This window comes from Mizuhopecten yessoensis, unplaced genomic scaffold, assembly GCF_002113885.1.
Source record: "Mizuhopecten yessoensis strain PY_sf001 unplaced genomic scaffold, ASM211388v2 scaffold9541, whole genome shotgun sequence".
Lineage (NCBI taxonomy): Eukaryota > Metazoa > Mollusca > Bivalvia > Pectinida > Pectinidae > Mizuhopecten > Mizuhopecten yessoensis.
In genome coordinates, this window is record NW_018408099.1 from 119,382 (window position 1) to 142,387 (window position 23,006).

At 37.1% G+C, this 23,006-nt stretch overlaps 1 protein-coding gene across 4 annotated transcripts; it reads right to left on the minus strand.

Moving 5' to 3' along the window:
* Positions 1–543: 543 nt before the first annotated feature.
* On the minus strand, positions 544–19,245 carry LOC110458320. Of its 4 annotated transcripts, none has more exons than XM_021509976.1 (3): positions 19,080–19,245; positions 15,394–15,561; positions 544–3,790 (listed from the first exon to the last, which is right to left on the minus strand). In XM_021509976.1, the coding sequence occupies exon 3, from the start codon at positions 3,772–3,774 to the stop codon at positions 2,548–2,550; it is 1,227 nt and encodes a 408-aa protein (XP_021365651.1). In that variant the 5' UTR covers positions 3,775–3,790; positions 15,394–15,561; positions 19,080–19,245; the 3' UTR covers positions 544–2,547. The 4 variants fall into 4 exon arrangements, with proteins under 4 accessions (XP_021365651.1, XP_021365653.1, XP_021365650.1 ...); XM_021509978.1 differs by lacking the exon at positions 15,394–15,561 and adding an exon at positions 18,465–18,504; XM_021509975.1 differs by lacking the exon at positions 15,394–15,561.
* Positions 19,246–23,006: the final 3,761 nt, after the last annotated feature.

Here is a 23,006-nt window from a genome sequence, read left to right on the forward strand (position 1 = left end):
CGCGCCTGTTTTCAAACTCCGATGATTTTCATACGTCTTGTACAATCATATATAGGCAATGAAACTTTTATAAACTGATGATGTATCAAGATAGTTCCAACCATACACCCAATTGTTTGTTCTCATGTCCCTGTGTTTGTTGTGGTACATGCTATTAACACTGGTGATGTTCTCTAATACTGCACTACCAGCACGTCATCATTACAACAGGTTTTGCTGATGCATTATTAAGAGAAGTTCATTTCCTATATAAAGTACTGTATTTGCAAGTAGTCATACGGTATATAGGTGTTACATTTTACAGTTCCGCCAACTCTTTTGAAACTTTCTTAACTTCCATTGAACTCTCTGCAAAACTTGTGGCCATTTCGACAAAGAATCTCTGAGAAACAATTTAAGTACATAAAATATATTTTCTTTCATTAATATATCTGTCAATACCTTCGTATCCTTCATCATCATCAGTGCTATTAAATTCAGTGGCACTACCTACGGCCTATATTGGTGGTACAACAATAAACTCTCAGAAACGGTCGTTTGTGGGTCAATGTTTAATTCACGCATCCGGGTACAGTAGGAATCGCCAGATACGTCAATGATGTGTTTTTCATACTATTTATATGTTTTAAAAGTGTGCATATCGGTTGTCCATACCTTCGTAGAAGCAAAGATATGATTTATAGTTTTATATTACAGGGTGAGAGCGTGAAGGATCATTTTACTTATCATTGACGTTCTCAGCAAGACTGTTCTATGTCAGATTAGCTTAGGAGCTCATTACATGTAATACAAACTAATCTTTTGCCAAATATTTGAAACTTTTTATTCTTTTTTTTGTGTGTTTCCTGTCTCTAAGTAATACTTTTAAATCTGTATAGATAGTTTTGGATTTGAATTTCGATTTTGTATTATGTACTAGATGAATAACTTGGGTTAAGTTGTCTGTAAGGTAATAAGACAGACCACCTAGGCCTAAGTCTTCGTGCGTCACCGCTGTTGGCATTGCTCGCAGGGATTTGCTGATATGCGTTATAATATTGGAAGTAATGATATGCTGGAAGTCGATATTTGTTAATAACACTTTATGATAAAAACTGCACTTTCAGCATTTATTAAATTTCATTATATGACTTGGAAGGTAATAATTGCTAATAACTCTTTAACCAAACTATTCTTTCAGTACATATCAAATGTTACTACTTGGTTATCAAACAAGCTATTTACTTTGATGTTGTGAATACAATGATTTACATTTGGTTGTATCTACCCTTGACGATGAGAATTCTTGTAACGTTTGATTTGGTGATACTCGTATTCATTTGCAAAAGGCATTAATTGTAGAATGTCCAAATGTGCAACACCAATAATATCCAAAGCTGACGAGCACTTTCAAAACCATTCTCAGAAAACGTCCGCACACGTAATTAATACGGTGAAAACTTCACATATAATACACTGTAAATACAACGTGTAAACATTTTTTTATTAATACATAACGTTTGTGTTAGTGACCGCTACCGATGTAATGCCGTGCTGATGTTAGTTAGTGTGTGTACCACTACCCAGTATTTCAGTCACAACCACACCCATCAATGTTATCTATATATTGCTTGCGAATGACGTAATGAAATGTTTGTATGAATTCATGTAGCATATCCGACACCTTGACGATGAGTCAAAGTGGCGTTTGAACATTCCTGTAATATTTGTCCGCCATCATGACGTCACATGTAAAAAGTTTGTGTTCACGTAAATATGACGTAAAAGTCTGCATGTACACGTACTTTCTGACATCATCACGTTGATTGAGTACATTATTTTCTATGACGTATACAGAATATGTGTACATGCAATACAAAATGCGCGTATGACATCCGTAGTAGTCATAATCTACTTGTATGCTCCATTTGACGTAGTTCATAATTGCAAAGTGTCAATCGCTGTACATAGTCAGCAGTGAATGGAAGACGGTTGATTTGACACGTGACTCCATTATATTGCTACTTACCGATATATCCCCAAATTCACATTAATAACAATGTAACACAAGAAAAGTGATTACCTACCATTACCCAATGCATTACATAGCACTTAAGCTTAGTCTTAATCTCATAACACTACTGTTTGTTATACCGAGACTTTCACACCGTTAATCACAGCAGGTCATAATCCGTACTAGGCAGACAGATTTTACTACGTAAGAAAGACTTTTAAAAACACAAAACGGGCATGCGAATCATTTCAACTCATCAGTGTTGCTGTTGTGTGCTCCGCGGATCCCGGAGTAGACGCCTGCTGTCTGGTGTTAGAAACGTCCGGGAGATCATCACTGCTGGATAGTTTTACGCTCGTAGAATCAACCTTCCTATGACCATTTTCACAATAAATAAGCACCTAATATATACACAGGTTAATAGAGGCAGCGTATTGTTCTAGTTGTCTCATTACAAAATTCCAATAGATCATACAAATAAATGACAACAAAAGCGACCTAATGACATTGGTATAGATGTTCGAAAATGACGAGTATAGATTATATCCCAGACTTCAGGCCACTGCCTGGCCATCCCGGTCCTTGAGCATTTGATAAAGCTTCACCTGTCTCTTTGCCGAAGTATCCACGCCGGATAAATCTATCCTCTCGTCCGGCACTCTCAGGTACCGACACTTATTCAAGTCTTTCCAGAGTTCTAACATTTTCTGTTTGTACACTTCTTCATTTGAGAATGAGGTGGCCATGTTTAGACGTGACCTTCCCGGAAGTAGTCTCTTCTTTGGTTTGGGTCGGATACTGGGCATGTCATCCTCGTCGTCGTCGTCCACTTCCTCTTCCCGTTCCACCGTACTGTCCGGAAAATCGAAGTGTGCTACGGCGTTAGTCCAGTCCGGTGAAGGGTTAGCCGCGATATACTCATTTAGCCTCACCATAAAATCATTTTTCCTGTCCTTGAGAGATTTATAGCGGAGCTCCTCCTCGAGTAGCATCTCCTGTCGCCGCTCCTCGTACAAGTCCTCCCCTAGGTTGCTATCTATGGAGTCATCAGAGAAACACGCGGTGGGCGCAGGCGCTGTTTGCACGCGAATGTCTTTCTCGACAGCAGAATGCGAAGAGTATAAAGAATGAGACGGCATGACCGTCGTGGTTGGAGACCTTGGAGGTTGTCCAGAAGGGCGAATTGCCGTTTGAGGGCGCGCACGTTTAACAGAATTTTCAGTCGCCACAACGTTCACAGCACTTGTAGGTCGTCCACCATCGATTGAGTTACGTCGCTTATGCAACAGAGGTTCTGGAGCATCAATGAAAGCCCCTGTGACGGAATTACTCCGGCCTAGTCTGGGAGGAACAGTTTCGGGGCGGGGCGTGCCATTCTTACTGTCCATGGCCGTTATAGGGAAGGGGTACACACTCACAGCACGTGTCGGCTGGCCTTGAAGCTTGAGTCTCTTGGCGGCCGCTGCGATTTTGAGCGCACTACTTAAATTCACAGTGTTACTGTAACACTTCAGCTTGCCTTTCGCGTCCAAGTCCTTCAATGTTGAGATTTCATCGGCGTTTAGGTTTGATTTTATACGCGACACTTTATCCTTGAGGCGTTTGTAGTTGACCTTGACGATCCTGTGGTCAAGGTTAAGCAGTTTAATTGAATAATCCTTCTCTAGCTGAAGAGTCTGCATTGACTTCTCCAGGGTCCTCTGCTGCTTCAACTTGTACCGGATGACCGCCTTCTCGTGGTCATTATCTAGGCGGCGCTGTCCAGACATGGCGCCGGTCATGTGATCACCTCAAGATCTGGAAAATATATAAATATACATAGATATTTCATATATACAAATTATGAAGTGTACATGTAGGTAAGTCAAAAGTTTAACTGTAGAAATACACTTAACGAAATATTCGAATGTCAGCAAGACAAACAGGCTTTAGCTACAAAGGATCCTGTAGTACACAGTGGTATACAAAAGACACGGGGTTCAATTACACGGCGATCGGTTCCACTCGAGGAAAAGTATAGGTACTGCTTGAGCTAATTGACCACTTCATACATTTATACCTCTTTAATGTCCAATACATGCGCATGATATGTCAAACATACAAAATCACAATGTGTACCCAAAACAGTCGAAGATATATCTAACGGTCCATGCATTCACAATCCAATTTTATCATATATCATCTGCCCCACGATTTGTTTTAAACATATCTTATTGTAATTTATATACAATACATCTGCCCCACGTACAAGGAGATACGGTGGTCAAGTTATCATTTGTTGTGTGTGAATATGACTAAAGGAGCTACTGCATGGTCCCTTAGAGGTATTTATGAAGACATATTTGGTCATTCGGCATCACTTGAGGAAAAGCCTGACTATTTGAAATACGTTTATATTTGCGAGCATAAACATGAACATGCTGCGAATTCTTTGATTCTACATGTTATGGCCTCAAATTAAAACTGTCAAGATGGCAACCATCGGACATTTTCCTCAAATGTATACATTTCTTCTGGTCGAACACTTTGTTCTTTTGACCTTCGTTATCTTCTATCTAGCTCCTCTAACATTACGTGTTATTCCAAAACCATACATTTTATAAAAACTATTTCTTACCTGGCCATGTTCGCTTTCCGACAACCAACCCGTATATATAGACAATGTTATACGTACATGAGGCTTTATGAACAGTACCCTAACACAATCCAATCTGCGATTGTCACACACCTTCCTGTAGTACTTTAGAGTCAATATTTACCGAATCTCCATTTAGCATTTACTTCTATCATTTGTTAGTTGTTGCCTGGTAGTGGTATAGATTTCAGATTTATTTTAAATGGTAAATATGAGCTTGTATTTGCTCAGATATCCCGTAAATATGTTCGGTGAAGGCCCTGTGCTGAATACATTGCACGAGGGTTCACGCCCCTCTTCACTATTGTAAAAGCTTTCACGTTCTGTACGTACGGAAAATAGCGGTACTACGTTCACGGCGTAGAAACTGGAGTTATTAATGACAGTAGGCTATTAAATGTACGGAAGTGAAGTGAAGTGTACCTGTCACTATTGGTAATTCCGAACAGTTTATAATACAAGCTACTCAATGTTATACACTATACTATCCACTCATTTACGCTTGGGCAACGTAAGCCTTTATTGATACATCACTGCTGGACTTTTTCTCTCGAAAACTCCTATATAGTTATAATACATGTACAGTGTGTTTTAGTTTTAACATAATACACTTTTCCCCCGAACACCCATTATGTAAATACTACATGCATGTATTCATTAAAGGACGATAGTGCCTAGGATAACAGTGATAGTGATACCTACAGGGTGATCCTATACAATGTCCCCCTACAATGAATTTAGTGTTTATCTTATTATATCGAAAGTCAATGACCAAAATATGTTCAGTATATAACAAATGTGGTGTTCATGCCATTATCAAACAAAAGGAATAGTAATTTTAAAACGTCTACCATATGTAAGTGTAAAATACCTGGCTACTACAACCATTCTGAATCAATCACTCTAGAAAAACAGCATGGCAGCTGAAACCAATTGCAACCGTATGCGCATCTTGTCGGCGCAGTCAACATTTTTACTGTCACCCGTTGCTATAGCGCTGCGAAGCACTCTTCAGATGACTCAATGATTGAAAAATATTATTATTTCGACCAGTCAGATTACAGGTTTTCATATAGGGAATAATGATATTTTGTACAAATCTTCCGTTATGGTAATCATAAACTCTTTAACATTGATAATCCGACGTTCCTGCTATCATGTGACCTATATTATACACTGAGCGCTGAAAATAAGCTGGTCACCGACACCTGACTAGGACAATCACAGAACGACCATATCTAAGTCAAGTAGTGTCTGAGAGGGGTGAGCGACATTACCACGCCCATGAAATCATGGACCCTAGCAATTACATGTATATTGGCTCAATCTGAGATCTAAGGAGGTAGACAAACGCTCAGTAATTAGACTAATTAATGTATTACCTGTGTGCAGTACATGTACACTGTCAATACAAATACTAATTTCACTAGACAAACTCCGAAATCATATGGTAAACACATATATAAATGAGCCAGAAATAATTAACTTAATTCCGGAATTTATAGCTGCATATTTGTTTTATATGGCGAGATATATTTCAGGTGTAAAAAATAGAATTAAGTCTCCAATTTCACTCATTCCTAAGAAATTATCAAAAGAATCATGCATACCTTTCAATGGTAATGTTTCAATATGACAAAACTGTATAGTCATGTTGGTCATATTAATTTCAAATACATGTAAAATACTTATATGATTGGCTTCAAATTATCAAAATTAGAATATTTAAAAAAAAATAAAAAATAAAAAGCCACAGATATGAATTAAACATGATGTAATTTTTGCGTATGATATTTGCTATGATTTCATAGTTGGTTAATTAAAAGCATTAAAAACATACGAATGTAACCTAAAAAGATTAATATTACAATAATCGGGATTTTAGATACAAATTACCTACAAATGTATGAAATATTGAATTTAAAATACGTATTTAGTAAATTCAAATGAAGACATGCACCCCTGTGCATATCACAATTAAAAAGATAAATGAGTCGTCTCCCAAAATTAATCCGAAACCCAGTTATTTTTCTCTAAAATTGTTGACAAACATCTTAATACAAATTTTACCCACGGGATACAAGCATAAAACGACTACCGATATTGATATTTAAGGTAAAAGACACTTTGACAAGCTAGACACACACGGGTAGACGGGTATTCTTTACAGCTATGTCACTGAGCGTAATCGACTGACAATATCGTTAAGAAGTAAAGAAGAAGTAAAGAAAAAGTCCATAATCACCCACTTTTAGTCCGAGCGCGGTAGATTATAACATATTATATTACTCCCTTCAATATGATCCTTTACTCAAGCTGTCACCACACGGGGCGGTTCAGTGGGTACAGACGATAACCACCTTTATACAGACATTAACACAGATATTGGATTAGTATTTACATTATATTGAATATATTTGGTAATTGATTTTCATCTCAACGTAATTAAATGTAAACAAAATGAGATTTCGGCGGAGTGCAAATACTCTTTTACCAAGCCTAAACTTGTCGATGCTCGTAAAAGACCTTTACACAAATACCTCTTATGAATGCAAAAAAAAGATTGCCTTTTGATTATAGAAATACTACGAATTAGATACAATTAGAGAAAGCACTAGGCAGCGCTGGCCTTTCTCGTTAACAATGGCCATTAAGAGTGAACTGTACTAGAGATCTCCGATAACAGGTCTTGATAATTCTCTTTCCTTTCACAGCGACGCTTGTTACTGTATGTTTGTGTACCCGTGTAGTCAGCGTGTAATTTATCTACTCTTACAACACGAACTTCAATTAATCACCCTGCAGAAATATCGTGTGTCATATACCATGTAAATGTGTATTGTTGGGAGCGAAAGTACGAACTTCTCAACCTTCACAAGCTTGCCCTTTTAAACTTGCTCAATGGAGAGGACAATTTCATTTGAATGTGTTAAATAAACAGGTATAATTGATGTTGTATGTTAAATACTATCGAAGTTAATGTTATTGTTGAAAACATATACATATAATTTACATTACAAATTCAATTACAAAGAGAATTTGTCGGATGGTTTTTTTTCATGAACTTTACAAAAGGTTTACAGAAATATATTAAAACCTTACCATGACAGTAATCGTTCTATGTCTAAAGCTGATTTCATTCTCAGAACGTCATCACATCAATATATTGCCATACGCCATTTATCCCAGAATTGAATGCTATCCACAGTACACAAGCATCTCTGAATCCATTCAACACAATAAAAATCAAGGTAAAAACCTGTTCCAAGAAAGTCCCACGCTTGTGGCTTACATAAATGTTCAAAGAGATTTATCGCATGTTTCTCTAGAGAGCGTGACGACCGAACAATTACAAAATAGTTCTTGGCAAAGTATAATCAGTGTGATAACAATACGCAACGGGCCGTATACAACTTGAACACGTCCAGAGTGGCTCGCAAGAGGGCTCAACATGTCCACCTTTATAATCCAACACACTCTCACTCAGTAACGATAATACATACCCGTGTCAGGGGTGGAAACCTATCACGCTTGTTTAAATGCGCCAATTATCGATCTCTGTAGGCCGGACATTCTCCAGATCGATCGGTAGCAAGTCGAAGATAATGGAAGACGCGCCTTTAAGAGCGAGGCCGCTTCAGAGAGGATAACTTTAATAGGTGACCATTGTCTCTAGGACGGTTTCGCTGATCGCCAATACACACAGATATATATATATATATGCTTGTTAGATTTAGCTAGACACCCTGAAGCATTGTACTCAGTTACAAAGGATTTAAAGTTTTCAGAATGACATATTGACACAGCGATATTATCTTCTTTGGGCACCGTGTGTTAGTTTTCAATTTCGTTTTTCTGTCTGATTAGCTGTTTTGAGCTCTAGGGTTTTGTCAAACTATAAATTTGGAGCCGAACGTTCCGCCTACGACTTGCGAATCCTGGAGACCAACTCTGGTCTAGGTATGTCCCTCCACCCTGTCAGACAAGACTCTCACATACAAATATTGACTTGTATCACCGTATCCATCATATGGGTAACATATCGATTGATAGGAAATGCCCTATTCCTAGTATCTAAACACAATCATATACCCGTCATATCAACCAACTAGTGTCTGCCCTACCACTTCACGTGACGAGTACCAAACAATCCCCTATCCTCATAGACTGGACATATTTGGTTATTATAAACGTTAAAGTTACCGACCACTTCGTGATACCTTGGATTTGTTGTCTCAGACAGCAGTGGTCAGATTCATATCATGTCTCTTATGGCTTGTTGTCTGTCACTCGTTGTGACATCGTTAAATACCAAACAAATAATAAAAATGTACAAATCTTGAGGAATCCTTAACTTTATATTTTCCCCGTACATCTAATATAAATTTACTAAGAAAACAAAACTTTAAACTTAAAAATCACCTTAATATACGGAACACTCGTGAAACTGGGCCATGAGTATTTATAACAAGTTCAAATGAAGTTCAGCAACAATTAATCACGAGTTTCAGGCCATTTCTTCCATCAGAAAGCATTGCTGACGTTAAAGAATTTAACTTAGCTTAAGAGTTTGACTTTAGCAATGTATTCCAATAGAATCACTCAAGTCCAGGAATGCTCGTTAAAGTATTGCCAATGTAGATGTATACCTACTCAAAGTTAATGCACTGATTAATTCAAACAAGTTTCGTATTACGTTCTACACTTACTTAACACCAGTTTGTAGTCCAGTCTATAGCTACAGATCTGCTCAAGGGTGATCTGTTTACCACCAGGCCGGGTTGAGTTCAGATATGTCAACACCAACTTACGTTTAATGCAATAACTACTGAAGACCAGCGTAAACCAAACCATTGATTTACACAGTTATCTGAATAATTAAAAAGCCCTTCGGATCCGTATTTATCCTCGATAACATATGTGTTCTTTATCACGTTCTGGTGCTCTAACTCCCGAATATGGTACTTGAACTTAAATCTACCCTGGGTGTAAATAAAAACCAGACTTATATCACGACCTCCTCTGAATATGCCCCCCTTACGAAACACTTCTGTGCAGTATGGCCTCATCAGGGACCAGTTATTCGTATCACTTATGGAAATCTTATATCACATATGTCATCAAGTATATGTGCAAACCGAATAAAAGTAATTATAAAAATATATGACTTGATTTAGCCTGATATTCACGAGGGTACAAAGTACCGCTTTTTTTTAAAGACTTAAGAGCAATTGAATCATTTCGGTTAATGAGTTATAATATAATAAAGCTGGGTGGATTCCAGGACTCCTTTGTGGTGGTCTTCATTACATAACGTAACAAATGACAAAACACACTTTTTAACCATTGGTATTTCCAAGATTATTGAAATTAGAAAAAAAGAACAGTTTTAACATTCAAAATTATCGTTGTTATGTAACTATAGTAACTCACAAACAGAAAAACATGAAAAGTTGATTAGAATATATGTTACTTTGCTCTGATACCCAACGCCTCTTTAAAAAGCTCTCCAGGACGACATTTGTAAAACAGCTTTTTAAAATGTAAATGTGAATTTAAAATTGGTTAATTAATGCAAGACACATTTCAGAGGTACATGTACGTGTACATACAAATGTGTGCATTAAAATATTCACATGTCGGAAGCTAATGATAATGAAGGCTTTAAATGGAGATAAAGAGCAACGATATGCATGTAGCATATAAAATGCAACACATACCTTAATTATCTGACACAACACTAGGGAAGTTTGTTATATCTATATCAAATCCCTGATAGTATGATAGGAAACTGTATATATTTAGGCCCTTATATTATGCTAGCAAGGCTTGCCATACCTAGGCCCTGATGTCGACTCTTATATTACGCTAGCAAGGCTTGCTATACATAGGCCCTGATATCGACCCTTATATTACGCTAGCAAGGTTTGTTATACCTAGGCCCTGATATTACGCTAGTGAGGTTTGCTATATCTAGACCCTTATATTACGCTAACTATGCTTGCTACAATCTAGGCCCTGATATTACGCTAGGGAGGTTTGTTATATCTAGGCCCTGACATTACGCTAGCGAGGTTTGCCATATCTAGGCCGTGATATTACGCTAGCGAGGTTTGCTATATCTAGGCTCTGATATTACGCTAGCGAGGTTTGCTATATTTAGACCCTTATATTACGCTAACAAGGCTTGCTATATCTAGACCCTTATATTACGCTAGCAAGGTTTGCTATACCTAGGCCCTGATATTACGCTAGTGAGGTTTGCTATATCTAGGCCCTGATATTACGCTAGCGAGGTTTGCCATATCTAGGCCCTGATATTACGCTAGCGAGGTTTGCTATATGTATACCATGGTATTACACTAGACAGGGAAATTTGCTATATATAGACCCTGATATTACGATGGGAAGCTTGCTAGTTCAAGACCCTGATATTAAGCTGGGGAAGCATGCTTTATATAGGCCCCGATATTACTCTAGACAATGTAGCTGGCTATATCTAGACCCTGATATTACGGTGAGAAGCTTGCTATATCTAGACCCTATATTACGATGGGGAAACTTGTTAGATAAAGACCCTGATATTAAGCTGGGGAAGCATTCTTTATCTAGGCCCCGATATTACTCTAGACTAGGTAGCTTCCTATATCTAGGCCCTGATATTACATTGGGTAAGCTTGTTATATCTAGGCCCCTATATTACGATGGGGAAACTTGTTAGATAAATACCCTGATATAAGGCTGGGGAAGCATTCTTTATATAGGCCTCGATATTACTCTAGACAAGGTAGCTGGCTATATCTAGACCCTGATATTACGGTGAGAAGCTTGCTATATCTAGACCCTATATTACGATGGGGAAACTTGTTAGATAAATACCCTGATATAAGGCTGGGGAAGCATTCTTTATATAGGTCCCGATATTACTCTAGACAAGGTAGCTGGCTATATCTAGACCATATATTACGATGGGGAAACTTGTTAGATAAATACCCTGATATAAGGCTGGGGAAGCATTCTTTATCTAGGCCCCGATATTACTCTAGACTAGGTAGCTTCCTAAATATAGGCCCTGATATTACATTGGGGAACCTTGTTGTATCTAGGCCCCAAGATAATGCTAAGAAAGATTTTTGTATTTAAGCCTTGATATAATGGTTGTAGAGCTTGATAGCTAGGTAACTATATTTAGGGTGAAAATTAACCTTTTGTATTGTTTTCTTCAATCTGTAATGTCTACAGATACTAAACGAAGACCATATCACATGTCTGATCAATGATGCATGACACGTTGTAATGAACATTTTCAATATTAAGACAACTTATTAATTGTAACATGAATGTGCATGCCCATTTTAAATGTCTTCACATGTCATGCAAAATCCAATATAGATATTTTATGAGTCAACTAAAATATTAATAATCGTAGTAGATCATCTGTTTATATATGGGAAACCTCAATCAATTTACATGTTCATACTAGCTTGAACGATTACATTTCTACAGAAAACTATCTTTATTAACGTTATTAGGTATCCCTCGAAAGCTTGACAATAAATCCCTGAATGTCTTGCCTATTTCACACATTGTAATACGTATAATTTTATCGATGAACAGACTGGAGACAAATTGATTGCGTTTCGACGTCAAAATAATATCCCTGACAGTGTAACGGCTGGACATGGACAAGTTTCGCAAACATCTAATACTCAGTAAGGCTAAGAGTTAAGTCATTTCACCCTAATACAATACAATCATCTAATAATAGCCTATGGATTTCTGTTCTAAAACTATCTGAGTATGTAAAATTAAAACGAAAATGCTATGCCATAACATGCACTCAATTATAAGAGTGTGCAAGTAAACTTTCCTCAATGAGTTCGTGACGGAGCATATCAGCAGTTGTTCTATACTAATGCTAATGGTTGAGAAAACTAATATTGACTGTTGACCCAGACTGTGAATGGCTGGGTCTACTAATATCTATTGCGGATCATTATTAATTTCATTGACTTAATATCAATTAACTAGATACTATTTTTTACGAGGGTAGTAATCAGCTTTCGTAAGAAACTTTTGATTTTCATCAAAAACAATTCACCTACATTTAACGAGAAAAATAGTATTCAGTAGCGTATTATTTTTTTAGCATTGATATAATAATCAAGTAACATGTTTGACGATTCCCAGACCGACCGGGACGAAATGAACACCAATTTAATAAGATTCTGTTTGGATACTGAATGTAATTCATGTGATTGACATACAATATATATACAAACATGAAAATGTGATGGACCTCTGATACTTCCTGTGTGTGATCAAATACATGTATCATTTAAAGATCGCTTTAAGAGACCCCCAAAGTCCAACTTCCTGCATATTTATCAATATGTGTGCTCGGTCACTGGAGAAGTTTGTTCTGGTATCCCCCCACATGGGGTGTGTTTGTTGATAGAATGTCGATAGGGACGTAACCTAGTGTCACTATGACTCTTGGGTATGATCCTAATCTGTCAACATGTCACCTGGGAATCATGGACCAACACTTTGGGGGACCTCTTTCAGTAAGGTAAGGGTTGCACCTGTGCACGCTGTTGCCGTTCACAACAGGGATAGAGGAGAGATAATCGATAGCAATCTAACATGTTCAAAATACTTTTTGTGGTTAAATTACTTCAATGATTTTTCAATTTGGATTTCTACTGCACTCAGTGAATAAATATTTGAGGGGTTAGCATAGTCAGATAGATCAGCAAGAACTTAAGTCGGGCACAAAATGCAACTGTGACAGTTATGACTAATCATAATATAGACAATTTGCCGAATAGCATCAAATAAACGCAACCTATACATGTACTTGACTTTATGCATATCTACAGTTCATTTTGTAGTGTAATCGAGACACTGACATACATGAACATTTACATGTACAAACTCCGTCCAATCCCAGTAATACAATCCTTAGAATCATCACCCAACATATAACAGCTGTCTTACAGGGAGGGACTCTCACACTGTCCGTATGCATGTATATTAACGACGTCTGAAGTACATCGTTATTAACAGGTGAATCGTATTGACATTAAATACAGGGCCACATATCTCTCTCCACGCTATCCATGACTACCTGCCACCCTGTGGAGGCACCCGCTGGGCAATATCAGACGTTTAAACAAAGCCTTAGGTAGCCTGCAAACACTCTTCTCGTCGTTTGATTGTGTCATTATAGCGATTTCTTTGTTTTATATGAGGGAAACCTGGTATATTCATAGTCTGAGTGCATTATATTACGTGACATACCTAATGGTAGAGTACTGTGTAAGCGCACTCACTAGGAACAAACGCTGGCTGAAAACCAATTTCTTTTGAATGTGAAAGTTATTAAGAGTATCATATGTTGCCTTTTGTCGGAAAAGAAAGGTAAATGGACTTAAGAAACAAGCTAATGAGATTTCTGCAAAGATTCCCCTGCAAACGTTGTAAATTAGTAACGTTACCAATGCTCTATAGACACTTTTCTATGATTCGGAACACCTTTGCCTTTTGCCGTATTTCCACGTATGTTTCAGAACACCTTTGCCTTTTGCTGTATTTTCACGTATGTTTCGGAACACCGTGGACCTTTTCATTCGTTTGACCTTCAGTGCCACTGATTAGTTCTAAATTGACGGAATGACAATATGGTGCAGTAAATTCTTACTTTGTTTGGCGTTTATCATTGACCTTATATTTGTTTTAGATAGGCAATAATTTCAAAATGATGTTTTAAGTTACCTTTGTATCAGGTATATCAATAAAACTAAAAGATACCGAAGTCCTCATTTTCAAAAGATTTAATTATTTGATCATATTTATCGCATATAACTATATAAAATGCTAGATAAAATTAAGTCATCAAAAGGTATTTTGCGCTTCTCTTTTTAAAGTGTTTTCCAAATCTATAGCTTTCTTGCCAATTCATTGACTGGAGATAGATGGAAATATTATTTCATTTAGAGGATACGGTATTAATGTTTAAAATTTCTTACTCTTACAAGGCTAGGGATTCAAAGTTAATGAAAATTACATTCACATTAAAATAAAATATTAATCATTTTGAAATCAATTTGATTTAAAGTTTCAATTACCTTATAAGGTCTTTTTGTTCGCTACATTAGATAACCAATTTTATACGATTTGTCCATAAAGGATTTTATCAAATTGTGACGAGATTATGTGGTATGTTCCTCAGTACACTGTGGCTAACCATGTGATACAGCTTATTCTTTTTAACTACCATCGCCTTTTAACATTAAAAGAACACTTATTCACATATTACATTATGTATCATAATAATGTAATGTAAGATGTACTTATATAGACAATTAAAATCACTAGATATACGTCAAAACGAAGAACATATATGAGAATGTCTATTGCAGATCAAGAAAACCAAACAAAGTTAGAATTTTTGTTTGACACGATATGGTCTTTTTAGTCCAATTAGGGTTCGCCAGCTGTACTCAAGGTCAAAGAATAGTTCATCAAAATTACACAAAATCAGCATTGCGTTATGATATGTTTACATAGGAGTCAATTTAATGGGTTTTTTGCTGCATCCGTGTGAAATGAATTCTGTATATCTTACTCACAGACAATTTGCGTAGTATGACACCTTCTTATAAAACAATGGTCTCACTTAAATATGTACACAAGGGTTTTTGTCTTTCGTTTTCTACCTTTATGTACTATTTTATAAACAGTGTTTTTGTGTTTTACTCACCTCATTAAAACATAATCACACAGTGGAACATACACTCGCACATATCCAACAGGTAAGTGTAAACCAGTAGAGTCCCGGTAAGGTATGATACAAATGACACCCGCGCTACCTTTATACTCTAACCATCCGTCCCCTGGTATTGGTCAGGCGAGTCGCCCATTTAACACCCTGTAAATACATAGGCGTATTTACCTAGGGTATTTAATTTACATGCATGAGTGAAAGTTTACAAGAACAACGTTACTCAATACCTAACGCTAAATTATGCTAAACTACGTGGTTCTCTCTGTGACTGTAACATTATTCTGTGAATACGCTACGGCTGCAATCAAACATAAGAATGCTATTAGGGTATCTGTTTACGCCGGTTAAGAGTAGCGAGTTGCTATACAAGGTCGGTCCGTTATTTCTGATGTATATAAATACTGTATCGACCTCGGGTGCATGTCAGTGCTGACTACACAAGTGGTCGTAAGTCTGACCAGACAAGCGTTAATAATCACTGTACAATAGTCGTCAATTATCGTCAACCTCTGCATCTCGGTAAATTGATCGACATTTCACTGGTCACGCAACCCAAACCACGGCAACATATGGATCAGAGTAGGATGAGAACGCACAGAAGGGCATCGGAATGAAGACTAGGTTTTTCATCGTTGACATGCATCATTATTTCAATAACCCTCATTACCTTTCAATGTTTGAATCGCATTGTGTGTCTAATTAAGAATAAATTATTGATGTATGTTTTGACACATCTGTCAGAAAAAAAGGAATACAGTTAATCTTTTGGGGCAACTTTGCTTAACGAACAAAAATGTTCAGTTCAATTGGTATTGTTGACTAATTCTGATCTGCCAATGCAAAAGCTTTTTTGATATTTATTTCGATCCGTGCATATCGTCCATACCGAATGGTTTTCTTCTATCATTGAACAAACATTGTTTATGATACACAAAATATGCTTTTGTAAGAATTGATGTGTAGTATCAGTGAGTAATTGAGCGGGAACAGATCGTCCTACTAACTTCCGTTATTCTATGGGATATACATTTCACTCACCTACTGATATTTTCAGCCAAAATGTGTTATTGGGAGTTTTTTCATAAACATGTTACCCACCACTAACATGCGTCATCTTCTTCAACTTAGTGTAAATTTGTAACAAATGACCCTTGTACTGACCCTGTATCTAGAACTATTCAAAATTTTCTTTTTGTAAAGTGCACGTTTTAATAAAGGGCAAAGTCGCTCGTTGCATATATAATGAAGCACAACTGTGTACTCAGGCAAGACATAAGGAAATATGATATTTGCACAAACATGTTTCGTGAAAATTGGTAAAGAGAACTTTGTTTATTTTTGATTTATTTGAACTATCAGAGCTTCATTTCTGACTTGATCAACATATTTCATGAGTGGGGTGTTTGTGTCAGTATCGTATCAATATTGACCCCCAGAAGGTTGTTGGTAGCTGTTTGAAGGTTGTTGGCAGCCTTCAAGATCAACAACAAGTAAATTAGACCTACGTCTATTGGGACAGAGGATTAACATAAAATCAATAAACGAAATTCATATGAAGGCATGTCTTTTGTGACGGAGGCATATTGATGTTTAGTTTTATGTTCACCTGACTTAAAAACAGGACAAGAAAACTACATCTGGCAAGTGGAAAACACTTTTCAAGCCTGGTAGAAACACAAGTCATGTCATGTGTCAGTTGTAATTATTATTATACTAAATCAAGCTCTCGTTATAGTGATAGGTAGTGGGCGAACGATTGGCATATTTATTTACCAAAAGTCGTTGTAAAATTCAATGAGTCATTGATTTATATAACTTATTCAATGCCGACCATATCAATCACCTTATCTTTAATTTCTATATTTGATCCTAAACTAATGGCCAATACTATATTTTCCCTTGGGATCAAATAAAGCAGAAACCACAAGAACTCACACATTTCTTGCATAAACGCTAGCAAGATTTCCAGGTTTAAAGGTTTCAATTAAACGAAGTTTGAAATGTGATCAATCAGATGAAATTGGACATAAATTATGTCATCCGACAGAGTTCATTCCAATGCCATACAGTTAGGTAAACCCACCAAAACCTTTAAATGAGTATGGCAACATTCAAGCACAAACCATGTTCATTCTCTCAGAGTAGCTGTAAATTAAATAGCGTGGGCCCCTGAAGTCGTGTCAATTCGACAAATTGCTTGCGTGTTAAAGTGTGCTCATAAATTGTATAAAGGAGGGTAGTTTAGCAATTGTTACCTCTATTACACAATTGTAACGTTCCATATATCAAACAAAATTCGCTATTCTCACCCTCAGAGTATGATTTTCAGCACTAATACGCCAAAGTTATATTACGAATAATTGCAATGCCATTTGATGAGCTTAAAATTTCTCGTTGAATACTTTTAGATACTTAACGCATCTTGATATCTACTTTTCTATTTCGAGTTTTATCCATTTTATTTTCATTCAAAAAAATAAACAAAAAACGTTTAACAGCCTCGTTCTTTTTAAGAAATTCAAAATGTACTTTTAGTACGAGCAATAGACAGAAACACAACAATATTCTTTAAATAGACACACACTACAAATGTAGTGTTGACAACTCAACAATAGCGACTATCAGAGGTATAAACAGAATAAACTCCCCTATACTGCTTTCAGTAACTCATTTAAAATTAGAATTCAGACACACAGGTAAGTTAAACAGTCGTTAACGAAGCGGGCTTTATCATTGAAATAGGCAATTCGTCATGGCACACACTAGTACTTAAATTGGAATGAGATTTGTCTACTGATGCATGGGTATTTCGCTATAACGTTATGAGCAAATAATACTTTATCAAACATTATTGAAAATCTCATTTAAATCTCAAACTTCACAAGTTTGTAAATCTTCACAAGGCGATAATTTGTTTATTGAAAAAGTTGTCGGTGTATTTAATGTTAGGTTAAAGTACTTCTGCTGGGAGGGAGGTATTCCTAACATACCTGTATTCCGGGATATATCATATTTCATTTATATACCGATTTACAAAAGAAATTTACCTTTACTTCACCCAGCACAGTTAAAAATACGGTACGTGATCTGTTAAAATCGAACGAAACAGGGTCATGGTTGAAATGAAACTACAACAGTCAGAACAAGACAAAACTTGTGTGTTTACGGTCATGACAACTAAATATTGTAATATATAATACTTGCAATATAGGTCAGAACAGCTAATATGGTCTTTATATAAACTATTTGTTAGACAACATGTTGTTTCAAGGTGTACCCTATAATTTCAAAATATGAATACCCCTTACACTATACAGTACCTATATATATATATATATATATATATATATATATTATGGGGCAAAGAAGTAATTCCAACAGTGTGGACAAGTTTAGGTTGTCAAATTTTCGGAGCGATCCGCTCCTTTCTCAACACACAGTGAAACAGAACAGTTACATGTACATATACATCATATTACAAGAAGATAGAATTGATATACTATAATTGAAAATATAGCTATTATATATATATATATATATATGCCGAACGTTATGGTACAACGATTAGGTAAAATATTACATATGATAATGTGCATACATAAGGGCTCATCTATAACAATGACAGGTAAAGTGTTGTTTTTAAAACTTATATTAAGACTCACCTGTGTTTTAATCCATTTCTAGTTTACACCACGTTGAGAGGCTACTGTTACCGTCCTATGACGTCCACCTTACCTGTGGGACCACATACACCACTGTACTGTCTACATTAAAATGTAACGGTACTGGTGGACACGAGTCCCACCTGTATATTATTGAGTAAATATCTGTCTCGTCTATTTTTATCACCGAAGGTGTGAAAGCCCCTTTTAAATCCCTTGATTGGTCATTTTTCAGCTAGGATTTCCCGTTCCTTGGCAACCCTAGCAAGCATACCATCAACACTAAGTATGACAGGCGATTGTTCCACCACCTAGGGTTTACTAGATAGAGTACGGGAATACACCATCACAATATATCTATTTAACCTTTTCAAAATACGAAAAGTGATAGTACATATAGGTCCTACGCGTGGATTTTATCGAGTTATAAGTCCTTATCATTTGGGATTTCCTTTTCTACATACACAACGAACATGTATTTATCTTTTGTAAGCAGTTGATGATATTGTCAGATAGTGAAATTGTTTGGAGATTAACCCGGATTAGACATGGATATAAAAATTTACTATGGCCGATATCGGTTCATCATGTTTAAACCTTGGTTTCGTTGATGCTCCTCAACATACAATGATTTAAGCCCTTCTAAATGACAGGCGATTCACTGGTAAAACTGACGTACTACACTAAAGATATCAGGTGGTTTATTTTCTTCTTCCTTACACTATTAAAACCTTATCAAACATCTTTATCAAATTGAAAATTGTACTAGCGATAAACTCAAGGAATTATTTTTTTTAAGGTGTGGAATGTTGTTACTAGGATCATGCTGGAGGAGGTCAATGTAGGACCTCAACAAATTCATCCCAAGCGAGCATTGCACCAAAATAACGAAAATTTCAGCGGGATTAGCGCACAGCGAAAATTCAAATCAGCCAAAATAACAAATAACCAAAATAACAACAAGCAAACATCCAAACTTACAAACAGTGATATTAAAAAAATCTGAATTCAAAATAACAGACAAACGATCAAACATCCAAACGAACAAAACGCGAAAATACACATACAATGTACAAACATACATCCAAAATAACAAACAGAAAAAATAGCAAACAACCAAAATCGCTCAGAGTGATATCACCAGCAACAATATCAGATAGCGAAAAGAACAAACAAGCAAACATTTTCACACACAAGAACGAAGTGAGATTTATCGTCAAAGTACGTACATGTACGTGGTTTTATTGGAAATATTTCCGTATCAAGATAAAAATGAATGAAATCATAAGTTGGAACAGATATTTACATGTAATCTTTAATAAGATGTATATGAATGTACACGTCACAATGTCTCCTGTTAAATCCAGAGAGCGTAGGAGGAAGAGCATGACCGCTCCGTTTAAATTAGTCAACATGTATCTTGTTAAAGTTCAGATCAAATAAATGTAATCATGTCTGAAAATATAAATCTATTTAAAAATAGCGACACTGAAACACACAGTTTACACATTCACGTACAAAATATGTAATGTTCTTGTAAAATTCGCAACCCATAAAGGATGCTTCTACTTTTTGTAATAAAATACTTATATTTCAAGTTTTAAATTAACTGCTTAAATGTATTGTGTTGACTGTGGTGTATGAACATTTATATTTCAAGTCCGCATTGCTTTATTTTTGTTTCCCTGTGCGTTTACAGTTACGCTGTGGTATACGTTGACACTTGGCGTTGACGAAATGGTATATGTTGACACTGGGCGTTGACGATGTGGTACACATTGACACTGGGCATAGCCGCTGTGGTATACGTTTATTTGTGTCCACATTGTGTAATATGTTGTCCTTGTGAATTGACGTTAATGTATTCATGTTTCTGTGTTAACGGCTACGCTGTGGTATACGTTGACACTAGGCGTTGACGCTGTGGTATATGGTTTTTTGTGTACATATTGTGTTTTATTTTCCTTGTGAGTTGACGTTAACTTATATGCTTCCCTTTGCTGTGGTATATGTTGACATTTGGTATTGACGCTGTGGTAAACGTTGACACTTTGCGTTGACGAAGTGGTATACGTTGACACTGGACGTTGACGTTGTGGTATATGTTGACACTGGGCGTTGACGCTGTGGTATATGTTGACATTTGGCATTGACGCTGTGGTATATGTTGACATTTGGTATTGACGCTGTGGTATACGTTGACACTGGAGGTTGACGATGTGGTATATGTTGACATTTGGCATTGACGCTGTAGTATACGTTGACACTTTGCGTTGACGAAGTGGTATACGTTGACACTGGACGTTGACGTTGTGGTATATGTTGACACTGGGCGTTGACGCTGTGGTATATGTTGACATTTGGCATTGACGCTGTGGTATATGTTGACATTTGGTATTGACGCTGTGGTATACGTTGACACTGGAGGTTGACGATGTGGTATATGTTGACATTTGGCATTGACGCTGTAGTATACGTTGACACTTTGCGTTGACGAAGTGGTATACGTTGACACTGGACGTTGACGTTGTGGTATATGTTGACACTGGGCGTTGACGCTGTGGTATATGTTGACATTTGGCATTGACGCTGTGGTATATGTTGACATTTGGTATTGACGCTGTGGTATACGTTGACACTGGAGGTTGACGATGTGGTATATGTTGACATTTGGCATTGACGCTGTAGTATACGTTGACACTTTGCGTTGACGAAGTGGTATACGTTGACACTGGACGTTGACGTTGTGGTATATGTTGACACTGGGCGTTGACGCTGTGGTATATGTTGACATTTGGCATTGACGCTGTAGTATACGTTGACACTTTGCGTTGACGAAGTGGTATACGTTGACACTGGACGTTGACGTTGTGGTATATGTTGACACTGGGCGTTGACGCTGTGGTATATGTTGACATTTGGCATTGACGCTGTGGTATATGTTGGCACTAGGCATTGACGCTGTGGTATACGTTGACACTAGGCATTGACGCTGTGGTATATGTTGACACTGGGCGTTGACTATGTGGTATATGTTGACACTGTGTGTAAACGATGTGGTATATGTTGACACTGGGCATTGACGATGTGGTATATGTTGACACTGGACGTTAACGATGTGGTATATGTTGACACTAGGCGTTGACGCTGTGGTATATGTTGACATTTGGCATTGACGCTGTGGTATACGTTGACACTAGGCGTTGACGATGTGGTATATGTTGACACTGGGCATTGACGCTGTGGTATATGTTGACACTGAGTGTTGACGATGTGGTATATGTTAACACTGGGCGTTGAATATGTGGTATATATGGTATATGTTGACACTGGGCATTGATGCTGTGGTATATGTTGGCACTGGGCGTTGACGCTGTGGTATATGTTGCCACTGGGCGTGGACGCTGTGGTATATGTTGACACTGGACGTTGACGTTGTGGTATATGTTGACACTGGGCGTTGACGCTGTGATATATGTTGACACTTGACATTGACGATGTGGTATATGTTGACACTGAGCGTTGACGATGTGGTATATGTTGACATTTGGCATCGACGCTGTGGTATATGTTGACGCTGTGGTATATGTTTGACACTGAGCATTGACGATGTGGTATACGTTGACACTGGAAGTTGACGCTGTGGTATATGTTGACACTGGCCCTTGACGCTGTGGTATATGTTGACACCTGGCATTGACGATGTGGTACATGTTGACACTGAGCGTTAACGATGTGGTATACGTTGGCACTAGGCGTTGACGATGTGGTATATGTTGACATTTGGCATTGACGCTGTAGTATATGTTGACACTGGGCGTTGACGATGTGGTACACATTGACACTGGGCGTTGATGATGTGGTACACATTGACACTGGGCGTTGACGTTGTGGTATATGTTGACACTGGGCGTTGACGATGTGGTA

What these genes read in the sequence shown, in the direction of transcription:
- LOC110458320 (XM_021509975.1), bottom strand. Translation starts at nt 3,774, where the DNA reads ATGACCGGCGCCATGTCTGGACAGCGCCGCCTAGATAATGACCACGAG.